Source organism: Scyliorhinus torazame, chromosome 14 (genome assembly GCF_047496885.1).
Source record: "Scyliorhinus torazame isolate Kashiwa2021f chromosome 14, sScyTor2.1, whole genome shotgun sequence".
In the NCBI taxonomy this organism is placed as follows: domain Eukaryota; kingdom Metazoa; phylum Chordata; class Chondrichthyes; order Carcharhiniformes; family Scyliorhinidae; genus Scyliorhinus; species Scyliorhinus torazame.
This window is the reverse complement of record NC_092720.1, coordinates 49,625,785-49,638,528: the sequence shown is the minus strand read 5'-3', so window position 1 is coordinate 49,638,528 and position 12,744 is coordinate 49,625,785. Positions and strand designations below refer to the sequence as shown.

Here is a 12,744-nt window from a genome sequence, read left to right as displayed (position 1 = left end):
CAATGCTCGACGGGGGGGGGGGGGGCGGGGGGGATGAGGGACCCTCGGATGGAGGGGGGGGCCCGTCTGCAGTGGGGGGACCCTCGCAGGGGTGTGCCACCATGGGAGGATGGGTGGGAGGCGCTGGGGGGCAACTGCACGTGGCACCACCATGCCAACCCCTGTATCGTATGTATCCATTCCGGGGGCAACCCATGTCCTTGCCCGTCTGCCTCACCGATCACCCAATACTCCCCACGACTGGCGAGGCCTCTGGCTGTGTGTGCTGAAAGCTGTTGCTAATAGGGAATTGGCAATGATGGTTAAGTGAGCACTTCACACAACCCAAGTGGATTCCCGTGGGTGGGCGGGCCATGTAGCATGTGGGAGTCATTGCCTTGCATTCCAATCAGACCATGATACATGGACACTGTGCCTGAACACTGCAGGAGGCAACACCACACACGTAGCAGGCAACTTCCGAACATCCAGGGGATGGGACACAGCTCCGGGGACATGTCCACGGCCGGAGGGGTTGAGTGCCTCGGGGAGTGGACCAGGTGACATTATGAGCAGGTATCCGGGGTACAGGGTCTGGGGTACGGTGAGGGCAGCCTATTGCAGCCAGGAGTGGTGTGCATCGCGTTCCAGGGAGGGAAGTGGGTAGGGGATCAATGGGGGAATGGAGGCTCGCGGGGTGGGAGCTGCTGCTTTGTCAGTCTAACACCTTCTCCCAATTCCTTACAGATATTGAACGGTATGGACAGTATTTTTGACTCCGCAGAACAGCAATGGTGCTGCTGCTAGGCCGAATGACCAGACACCGGACACGGCAGCAGCAGCGTCTGCAGATGCTCGAGCCCGTGGTCCATGTGCTGGACTCCGCCCCATCAGGTCAGTAAGGGACCCAAAGGGGGAGTCCCACGACAGCCCAGGGTGTACAGGCCACGCTGGTCATTTGGACAAATGACGGACCGCGCGTGCCGCAGGAGGCTCCACCTCAACAAGGAGACGGTGCAGCTCCTGTGCCATATCCTCGCAGACTAGGCACCATGTGGAGGAGGAGGACACCCGCTCCCGATGGCTGACAAGGTCACTGCAGCCCTGAACTTTTATGCTTCAGGATCCTTCCAGGGCTCGAGCGGGGACCTGTACGGTCTCGCAGGCCGCTGCCCACAGGTACATCTGACTGGTCACGGGTGCCCTCGTTGCCCGGGCGGAGAACTACATAAACTTTGACATCGACCAGACCCAACAAGTTGCCCGGGCAGCTGAATTCTCCGCCATCGCCGGGATGCCTCAAATCCAGGGGCATGTCCACGAAGCCATCTGGGAGTGCCCTACGCTAACAGGAAGGGGTTCCACTCCCAGAACTTCAGCTCATGTGTGTGAGACCACCTCATGAAGATCATGCACGTATGTTCATGATCCCCAGAGAGTGTGCGCGACACCCACACCCTGCGGCAGTTGGTCACCCCGGCCTCTTTGAGGACCACCCCAAGATGAGTGGTTGGCTCTTGGGGGGGATGAGGGATACCTGCTGAGGACCTGGCTAATGACTCCAGTATGGAGGCCGGAGACCGACGCGGAAACCCAACACAGCGAGGCCCATGTGGCCTCTCAGGCTGCCATTGAGCGGTGCTTGGACTGCTCAAAATGAGGTTCCGATGCCCCTACCGCTCCGGTGGTGCCCTGCAGTACAGTCGCCCCCTGAGGGTCACAAGCTTTGTGGTGGTCTGCTGTGCCCTCGACAACCTGGCACAGCAACGGGGCGACAAGCTGGAGGTTGGGATGAGGAACATGTGGCCACCTCGGAGCAGGAGGATGAGGATGATGAGGCGGCGCTGGACCAGTGAGGGCTGGAGGACGATTCCAGGGAGGAACCGGAAGACCAGCCGAAGGCTGTTGGACTCGTGGGAGCGGCGAGGGTCTGGCAAACCCGGAAGGGCCAGGGAGGCCTTCATACTCACCTGCTTCACTTAAGAAGGGCTGGTGCGTCATCGCTATCTTACCCACCCCCATCCTAATCTCCCACCAAGGAACATCATTCCAGGGTGCTGGGACTGTGTCGGCACCGTCAGTGGGTCATTGTCGAGGGCAGGGGAGTGATGATAACCCGCAGTGATCTGAGCACCAGTGCTCCTCAATCTATGTCATAGTCTGACCCCTGCCTGTCTGCTGAATGCCCGCTCACACCCATCACCTGCACGTGGTGTGCCCGGGGGGGGTGCTGCCTGGAGAGATGGGCCAAGGGTTCGGAGATCGGCCCGCATTGCAGAATAAAGTTACAGAGGCGTCGTACTGGTTGTGCTCAAGAGTTTTTAATGAGTCACAGGTGTTATACAGTTCCCTACTCTATTTTCCAAAACGAAATGCAATTTGCTTATGACATAAATATACTGAGCCTATGTATTTTGTAGTTAATATCTAATCTTTACAGCATGAACAATTATAGAGAGTCAGCACTCTACATCAAACCATAATTGATTCTTGCATTTCTCAAAGTATCAGAAGCACGGAGAAATAGTTTTGAATTTGATGTACCCTGTTTGATGTACCCAACTTCAGGATATTTGTCCTGCTACATCGGTTAAGGTAAATTATTATTTCCTTAAGATGTGTGACAAACATGCTTCTTGCTAAAAGACAAATTAAGATTGGCATTTGCCATACTTCTTATTGTGTGTACAACTAACTAATAGAATTGAATGAAATACAGATTGGTGACCATGAGGAAACTTTTTCATTCATTCGTGAGGTGTGAGTACTGCTGCAAGACCAGCATTTATTGCTCATCCTTAGTTACCCCTGAGGAAGTGATGATGAGCCATCTTCTTGAACCACTGCAGTCCATTTGGCGTATGTACACCCATAGCGCTGTTAGGGAACATGTTCCAGGATTTTGATGCAGTGACAGTGAAGGAGTGGCAAACTAGTCAGGATGGTGTGTGATTTGGAGAGGAATGTTGCAGGTGGTGGTGTTGCCATGCTTGTTCTCCTAAGTGGTAGAGGTCACAGATGAGGAAAGTGCTGTCAAAGGAAGCTTGGTACAGTGAATCTTGTATATGGTACACACTGCTGTCACTGTGTGTAGGTGGTGGAGGAAATTAAACCTTAAGGTGATGGATGGGTTGCTGATCAAGTGGATTGCTTGCTCTGGATAGTGTCGTGCTCCTTGAGCACTCATCCAGGCAACTGTATGGTATTCATCACATTCCTACTGTACTTTTTAGATTGTGGACAGACTTTAGGAAGTCTGGAGATGGGTTACTCATTGCAGAATTCCCAGTCTCTGACCTGCTTTTGTAGCCACAAGGTATTAGTAGAGTTTGAAACAAAACCATGTGAAGATAAATCGGTGAATACTTAATAATCCTGAAATTTCACAGGGATTCTACTGTCTTTGGCGATTGAGAGAGAAATGGCATAAATGACTATTTATCTGAGTCTCCTGCCACAAGTTATGTCAGTGGATTCCCCCACAGGAATTTGGGCTAATGTGTTTGAAGGATTTTAACCAACCTAGAAAACTAGCAAATACTGACAAACAGCTTCAAACAACCTAATATAATGTGGCCATGATATCCTTCATTCCTTGCCCAAGATACATCACTCTGACCCACAGTCCCTAACACTGAGCTCCTGAGGAACTTCCTGCCAATGAATGGGATTTTGAGTTATTCAAAATGTGCTAAGGATAGACAGGGGGGTTACTTGGACTGAGGTCTTCACCTTCTTGAAATGAGACATTTGAAAACCACCAGTGGAAAATGTCATTGGAAGCTTCCTGCTGTGCCAGACTGGATAAGGACTGAGAGGCCCGGTCAATTGTGGGACCTTTAGGAGCCCACCCTCCATTAGTATCAAGTGTTACTGGGTCTGCCAGCCTTTCTTTGGGGGCCTGTGAAGAGTCAAGACTGCAGTTTGGGTGGGGGCAGTCATGGGAGGCTGAGTGCTCTTGTCTTCATAATCAACCATGGATTGCGGGAGACACGTGGCTCCTGGCTGGAGCTGGCTGCCCAGTAATAGAGTCTAAGATTGGGAAAGGTGAGCCTGTTCTGCTATTTGGTGAACTGCAGGATTTTAAAATGCATTGAAGGTTTCTGCTTGTAACTCTGCCAACAGAAAGTTTTTATTCGCTCCTCTCTTAAATGGACTTTGCTTATATATCCCCTATGTAGGGTATGTAATGGTGAAGACATTTTTTCTGATCTTTCTCCTCACACTTGGGGAAAAGTTTGTGTTGATGACTGTTCATTATTGACTTTAATCAGAGGTAATAATCTTTCTCTTTTCACCTTGTCATAATCATTCAAGATCAAATTTCTCCTTGGCCTTCTCCACTTCAGTGGCAGTGGTCCCATTATCTCAAGATTATTTGGTTGAGATAAATGGCAGAATAACAGCATTTATGGCATGTTTCCCAGAACATCAATACTTTTACTTTCTGGCCACCAAATGGCAAATCTCGAAATAATGGAAATGTTGCAATTAATATATCAACATGTTAACAATCGTTGTCAAAATCCATGCTTTCTGATTTGAGAATTGTGGTATCATCATACCTATCAGCATTACAAGGGTTAATGTAGTACCATGAATAGCCACTAGCGGGTGCTGCGGATACTACTATATAAAGCAGTGATGCTAGACCTTAGGGTAGGAGCGTATGCAGGAGACAGCTAGTGAAGGTCATCAGAGTAGTTAATGTGAGAGGTTAGATTATAGTTTATACCAGTTAGTGAGATTAGCAGTAGGTGAGTGTAGTTAAATGTTATTGATCAATTCTGTATTCTAAAAGGACAAAGTGTCGAAGCCCAGTTTAGTAGTGTAAATAAAATCATAGCTTTGTTTAAGTAAAAGCTATACTGTGGTCTTTGTAGAACACTAATCTTACAATTCTAAATGAGCTTCATAAAGAACATCACAAGAATGACCAACCTTTGTTATTTTCTAGAAATAAGCATGGCAGAAACAAACCATGTCAAATGCTTAGGATGTCCCATTGAACTTGGCACAAAGAGTGACAAGTACATGGAATGGACTTGAAGATGAAAACCCTTGAATCATTTACAAAAAAAAAGGATGTAGCAATGTGGGGACTTCAGAGTATTTTTGTTTTACATTGATTAAGATGATGGGAACTACCTCATCAACCTGTAAGAGTGTTCTCAATTGAATTTAATGAAAAGTAAAATTGGGCAAGGCGTACAACTGGTGACCAATCTGATCCTACCAGTTTTATGCCTCTGGCGCAGTTGAAAAATATTTGAAAATCTTTGAATATTTGCTGTGATTCGTGAAGACAATCTTGGAATAAGTTGTTGAGTGGAAACTTCAGGGGCTGACATGGCGTTTCTGAATATTGCAGGTCCATTGAAAAAGTGTTGGCAGTGGTCCAGCTGCACTACCAGCAAGAGTTACTTGGTAGATGAACCCATGTATTTCTTATCTTCTGGACAACAAGGACGACCCCAGTGAAAAGATTCTTGAAGTCAACTGTTGGGTTTGGCGTCCAGATCTAGATGAAGGACCTGAAGAAGGAACAGCGCTCCGAAAGCTGGTGATTTCAAATAAACCTGTTGGACTTTAAACTGGTGTTATGAGACTTCTTACTAGTTTTAAACATCATGGAGAAAGGTAAATGTAAAAAGTTACATCATGCTAAAGGTAACTGAACAGTAAGTAAAGATGTGAAACTATACAGTGAATTGGACTTGTACAAAGTTGTTATCTTCATTGTTGCACGGAAATGTTTCTGATGGAGTTTCCGTAGACAGGTTCAAATGACCTCCTGAAGGGTTGTATGGGAATTTCAACGGAGAAATTGTGTAGCTCTGGAAACTGATACAAAGCAAATGCCATACCTGAATCACCATCCAACGCTTGCTGGAAATTGGGCCTTGGGATTCATTCACTCAAAATAGGTGAGGTAGTCTGTCATCTCAATATCGGTCACTGATTGTGACTTTGAGAAACTCTGCTCTTTCCAACACTGAATTGACTTATGTGTAAGCCCTGGAAAGACAGCCATTGTGTGGTGAGCAACCAATTGGACATGATACAAGGTCATGGACGGTGGGTAGGGCAAGGTCACAATCAAAGTGGGGGCAAGCAGTGACTGACAGCAGCTAATGGTCGATCGTCCTTATTCCAATCGGAAGGTTCCATGTTCTCGTAAATGTTTGACTCTCTAGATACCTATTATTCACTGTAGGCACAATTGTACATAGTAGAATATCATTACTTGATTCAGGATTTTGTGCTTTTGAAACCTTTTTTTCACCATCACAGAAGTGGTCCAGGAAGTGGGAGGAAAGTGACAATACTGGGCTGCCCCCACAGGCCAGAAGAAAAAGCCTGGGAGCATATCAGCCACATGATCAATTTTTCATTCATTACCCTTTCATTCATTACCCATAAAATGTGACGAAGGTTCAGGAAATATGGGAATACATGGGAAAACGGAACCAAAAATTGTGTTTTCAACATCAAGAACTAAACACCATGGGTCAGGTGCACAAAAATTCCTGAAAGGATTATGTGAATGAATTTGTTGACACCGGTTCAGAGAAGGTTGACTGATTTATGATATTATAATAAGTTATATTTTTTCTTTTGTCAATGGCTCAATGTTAATTTGAACAAGATACAAGAGATGCTAGGTGCTTGTAATGTCTGTTACTGATACTTCAAAGGTCTGGTTGATTAACACTTCTGTAGGATTGTAGAAACAGCGGTCTTTTAAAGGAAATTATGAATGCATTTTTTAAGCACTTCACACATGCCATTGTTACGAGAGGTTTTCTTAACACAGAGTGTATTCAGGTGAATTGTCATGGAATTGACATGAATTGCTATAGATGGTATGAGGGGCCATTGTGTTGGGGGTATGAGTTGGAGTGGATGACATCAAGAGCCATTGGGGGTGGATGGCATCATGAGCTGGCATGAAGGTGGCATGGAAAATGGATTGGGGGCGGGGGGGGGGGGGGCGTTTGGAGGGTCCAAAATACAAGCAAACAGCTGGGTTGAAGGCTGAAAGAACCAAGGGGCGTTTTATACATAGCCTGTCTCAGCATCCAGCTGCCCCTGTGGCAGTGTCCGATTTGCTTTTGGGGACCCAACTCTACCCTGCATCCGCTCCCCCCAGAGTGAATATTAGGTCTGACGGGACACTTCCTACCCAAGTGGGTCTGCTGTGTGGGAAAGTTTCCCAACTCGAATTAACCACCTCAGTCGAGAAAATCTGGTCAGTTAATTCTTTTTCTTTCTTCAGAGATGCTGTTTGACCTGCTGACCATTTCCAGCATTTTCTGTTTTTATTTCAGATGTCCAGCAACTGCAGTATTTTACTTCAGCATTAATTGGTTTAAATGTTTTACGTTTGCCCTCACGTAAACAGTGCAACATTTGAAATCTTTCACCTTATTCTATTTATTAAGGTTATGAGGTTCAACACATTGCGACACCTACTGAAGAGGATGAAAGTGTTTTAGTGACATCTCCTGGAGAGACTATAAACAGCCTTCCAGGTGATAACCTGGGTTCAAACAGCAATGTAACCAATGCGATAAATGGGGGTAAGATTATTATGTATATTTATATTATGCTATAATTATGTCTAGAAATTGAGTGTAATAATGAGAGAATGGAATGTATATTTGGATACAAGGAATACAAGGAAATTTGGAATCATGCACAGTAATGATGATATCCACATGACCTTTCCAGGATGCCATCCGGCAGTGCTTGTTTGTGACCTCACCTTCCGGTATTTTCAGCATGTTCTGCTCTATTTCAGATTTGCAGCATCCCCAATATTGTCCTTGAATTAATTGATTGAAATGTTTTACTTTAATTTGTCCTCACCGCTAAAGTGTAATTTTAAAAAGTTTTTTTTTGCGCCTTTATTTTCTTAATGTGATCAAAGTTCCACATGGTGGAAACCTGGATGTCATCTGGAAGATTGTTTATAAACTCTTCAGGGAGTGTCACTAAAACACTTTCATCCTCTTCAATAGGCACCACAATGTGTGGAACTTCATCACCTTAAAAATTAAGATAAAGATGCACTTCATTCGTGAGGGTGAAAGTGCACTGGTGTAGTGATTGATTGAGTGATGCTCTGAATAGCTGGAGGTATGTGGAGGATTCAGGAGGAGTCTGGAAACATTACAAGGTGTATATGGATGAGGTAGAGTATCTGTGAGTTAACTGTGAGTCCTTAGTGCCAGGCACTGGTACTAGGACATCAATGGGGTTGTGGAATATCGATCAGTGTGAGAGGTCAGTGCGGTGGTGGATTAACAAAATAAAAATGGAACCTTTAATCTCATACAGGTTCCTTTAGGGTCAAGTGATGCTAGAAAGGTGCATTCACTAACCTTGAGCAGCTGCATGAGCTCATTAGATTTCTCCTGGTCATGTTGATAGATGTTTGCAATCCACAGGTATTAAGGAATATGTGGCAAACACTGGTAAATGGAACTAGTTACAGCTCAGCCAACATCTCTTGAACAGCGGAACAAGTTTGAGGGGCTAAATGGGTGACTCAATTTCCTACGTTTCCCCTGCCCCACCCTAACCGTCCCTCCCTGCTTTTATACTTGTAGATTTTCAAGAACAACAGTCTCACCAGGCACAGTATATCCAGGAGGAAGAGAGAGAGCAACGTCACACCAGTGATGAGGAAACCCTGTTGATAGATCTGACACTTGCAGCCTCCAGCTTAGAAGCAGACACTGCATGTACCCTAGACGCTCGTACAGAGTCAGGAACTGCAATTGGTAAGTCACTGGACATGAACGGGCTACAGCTGGGTCAGGAGGAAAAGGTAGTTCTTGTGCCAGTTCACTGGAGGGTCAGATTGCAGAAATATCCTGTTGATTGGGACTCAGACGTGGACTGCGCTACAGCAGCACAAGGGAGAATTATAACGACAATGCATGCTTGGTACATTAGCCATGCCTGCCAGCTTGTCACTGTCAAAGTAGCATGGAGAAGTGCAGCTCCACTGTGGCACAGGGCACCGCATAGAGCTTGGAGCCCATCCTTTCCACTATGAGAATGGTGGCCAACTGCATGGCAGCATTAACAGACCCAACTGTGCTGCAGCATCTGGTGGCCACTGTCTCTGTTTCCACTGCAGCATAGGCAGAATCTACCCAATGTCTCAGTGCTACAGTGGAAAATCAGACCAAGGTCATAAGGCCCATGCTTGCTGCCATGAAGGCTCAGACTGCTGCCATTTTGGCTGTGGATCTGAGTGTTCCAATAGGCTATCACAGCAATCCAACAATCTGTCGCCCAACAGATGACTAGATAGGCAGAAATGTTGCCCTATGGGAGTGGCAGGAGCTCCATAGAGCACTAACCTGTTGCCTTGTTTCAGAATTACAGTAACTTTATTCTCACCAACGCCTTATACAGCTGTAGAAAAACATCACTATTCCTATACCGAAATCCCCTCGTTATGAAGGCCAACATACCATTCACCTTCTTTACTGCCTGTTGTACCTGCGTGCTTACTTTTAGTGATTGACGCACGAGGCCACCAAGGTCTCACTGAGTATCCACCTCTCTCAATTTACACCTATTCCAATAATAATCTGCCTTCCTATTTTTGCTACCAAAGTGGGTAACCTCATATTTATCCACATAATACTGAACCTGTCGTGCATATGCCCACTCACTCAGCCTGTCCGAATCCCGCAGAGGCACCTCTGCATCCTCCTCACTGTTCACCCTCCCACCCAATTTGTATCATCTGTAAATTTGAGATGCTACATTTAGTTCTCTCATCCAAATCATTAATATATAATGTGGACAGTTGGGGTCCCAGCACACATCCCTGTGGTACCCCACTAGTCACTGCCTGCCAATCTGAAAAAGGCCCATTTATTCTAACTTTTTGCTTCCCGTCTGCAAACCAGCTTTCTATCCATCTCAAGCCACTACCCATAACCCCATGCGTTTTAACTTTACATCATCATCTGCTATATGGGACCTTGTTGAAAGCTTTCTGAAAGTCTAAATAAACCACAACCACCGGGTCTCACCGGGTCAACTCTACTAGTTTCTTCAAAGAATCCAAGTCGATTTGTCAAGCATGATTTCGCTTTCGTAATCCATGCTGACTTTGTCTGATTGTTACCACTGCTTTCCGAAAGCTGTGCTATGAAATGCTCGATAATGGACTCTAGCAATTTCCCTAATACTGACGTTACTGGCTCACCGGTATGGTGAAAACAGCAGCCCTCCACAAACTTTGGACCCTATGCTGGTGTATAGTGTGGGGCTACCCCCACTGCTCCACTCATGATCATCCCATCCTCTTCCCCCCAACCCCTCCGCACAGGTAGTAGAACCAACTTGAGCAAGATGATTATCTGTTCCCCAATGATTCTTTCTTTCCGTGGAGTTGATTATATGGCTGCTGTCTTCACATGGTCAGGAGGTGGAGGGGGGCATCATGAATGGGTACAGTGTTAGTCTTTGTCCCCAGGCAGAAAGAAGTGGTTTGGCTGCCGTGAAAGTTCAAAGAAAGTTGGTAGAGTTTAAAAAAAAAAAAAAAATTTTATTAAAGGTTTTCATAAAATATCAATAACAAAATGAGAAAGAAAAAAGAACCCAACAGGGTTAAGTACAAAACACAATCTAAAAAAGCAACCCCCCAAAGCCCTCCCCCCCGTACCTAAATAATAAATTAACATTAACACCCCGACTTAAGACAACAGGTGTATACACCCCCTCAGACCCTTCCAGTGTAAATAACATAAACAAAAATAAAGTAAACCCGCCCCGCCCCCCCCACCCCCCGAGCTGCTGCTGCCATTGACCAATGTCTAGCGTTCTGCCAGAAAGTCTAAGAATGGTTGCCACCGCCGAAAGAACCCTTGTACCGACCATCTCAAGGCGAATTTCACCCTCTCCAATTTAATGAACCCTGCCATATCGCTGATCCAGGATTCCACGCTTGGGGGCCTCGTATCTTTCCACTGAAGGAGAATCCTTCGCCGGGTTACCAGGGACGCAAAGGCCAGAGTTCCGGCCTCTTTCGCCTCCTGCACTCCCGGCTCCTCTGCCACCCCAAATATTGCGAGCCCCCAGCCTGGTTTGACCCTGGATCCTACCACCCTCGACACCGTCCTCGCTACGCCCTTCCAAAATTCCTCCAGCGCTGGGCATGCCCAGAACATATGGGTGTGATTTGCTGGGCTCCCTGAGCACCTAACACACCTGTCCTCACCCCCAAAGAACCTGCTCATCCTTGTCCCGGTCATGTGTGCCCTGTGCAGCACCTTAAACTGTATGAGGCTGAGCCTTGCGCATGAAGAGGAAGAGTTCACCCTCCCTAGGGCATCTGCCCACGTCCCCTCTTCGATCTCCTCTCCCAACTCCTCTTCCCACTTACCTTTCAACTCCACCACCGAGGCCTCCTCCTCCTCCTGCATCACCTGGTAAGTTTCCGAGATCTCCCCCCCCCCCCCCCCCCCCCCCCCCCCCCCCCCCGAGAGCACCCTGTCCTGTACTGTGTGTGGCAGTAGCCGTGGGAATTCCACCACCTGCCGCCTGGCAAACGCCCTTACCTGTAAGTACCTGAAGGTGTTCCCCGGGGGGAGCCCGTACTTCTCCTCCAGCTCACCCAAGCTCGCGAACTTCCCATCCACAAACAGGTCCCCCAACTTTCGTATGCCTGCCCTGTGCCACCCCGAAAACCCTCCACCTGTTCTTCCTGGGTGGTTCCCCCGTAATGGGGTCCACGCCGAGGCCCTAACTTCGCCCCTATGCCGCCTCCACTGCCCCAAAATTTTGAGGGCCGCCAGCACCACCGGGCTCGTGGTATACCTCCTTGGAGGGAGTGGCAGCGGTGCCGTTGCCAGCGCCCCCAGACTCGTACCCACACAGGACGCTGTCTCCAGCCTCTTCCATGCAGCCCCCTCCCCCTCCATCACCCACTTACGCACCATTGTCGCATTGGCGGCCCAGTAGTACCCACAGAGGTTGGGCAGTGCCAGCCCCCCCCTATCTCTACTCCGCTCCAGGAACACCCTTCTCACCCTTGGAGTCCCTCGCGCCCACACAAACCCCATTATACTCCTGTTAACCCGCCTGAAAAAAGCCTTCGGGATAAACACGGGGAGGCACTGGAACAGGAACAAAAACCTTGGGAGCACCGTCATTTTGATTGACTGCACCCTACCCGCCAGGGACAGCGGCAACGCGTCCCACCTCTTGAACTCCTCCTCCATTTGCTCCACCAGCCTTGTAAAGTTAAGCCTATGCAGGGCCCCCCAGCTCCTGGCCACCTGGACCCCCAAATATCTGAAACTCCTCTCCGCCCTTTTTAGTGGGAGCTCGCCAATCCCCCTCTCCTGGTCCCCTAGCTGAACTACGAACAGCTCGCTCTTCCCCATATTGAGCTTGTACCCCGAAAAGTCCCCGAATTCCCGAAGCATCCTCATTACCTCTGGCATTCCTCCCACCGGGTCCGCCACATACAGCAGCAGGTCGTCCGCATAAAGCGACACCCTATGCTCCTCCCCACCCCGCACCAACCCCCTCCAGTTCCTCAACTCTCTCAGTGTCATAGCCAGGGGTTCAACCGCTAGTGCGAAGAGCAGGGGGGACCCCTGTCTCGTCCCTCGGTGCAACCGCAAGTACTCGGACCTGCTCCTATTTGTGGCCACACTCGCCATCGGGACCTCGTACAACAGCCTAACCCACCTGACAAACCCCTACCCAAACCCGAACCTCTTCAGC

General features: G+C 47.9%; 1 protein-coding gene across 3 annotated transcripts in view; it reads left to right on the top strand.

Moving 5' to 3' along the window:
- The window catches only part of LOC140389713 (NACHT, LRR and PYD domains-containing protein 3-like), a 124,168-nt gene that overhangs the window by 26,783 nt on the left and 84,641 nt on the right, over nt 1-12,744 (top strand). For 2 of the 3 annotated variants that reach the window (XM_072474152.1, XM_072474150.1), the window contains exons 3-5: nt 5,351-5,619; nt 7,425-7,562; nt 8,595-8,768. In XM_072474152.1, the coding sequence (XP_072330253.1) occupies nt 5,610-5,619; nt 7,425-7,562; nt 8,595-8,768 (322 nt within the window). In that variant the 5' untranslated portion in view covers nt 5,351-5,609. The remainder of the gene's footprint in view (nt 1-5,350; nt 5,620-7,424; nt 7,563-8,594; nt 8,769-12,744) is intronic. The other variant, XM_072474151.1, reaches the window with a different exon arrangement.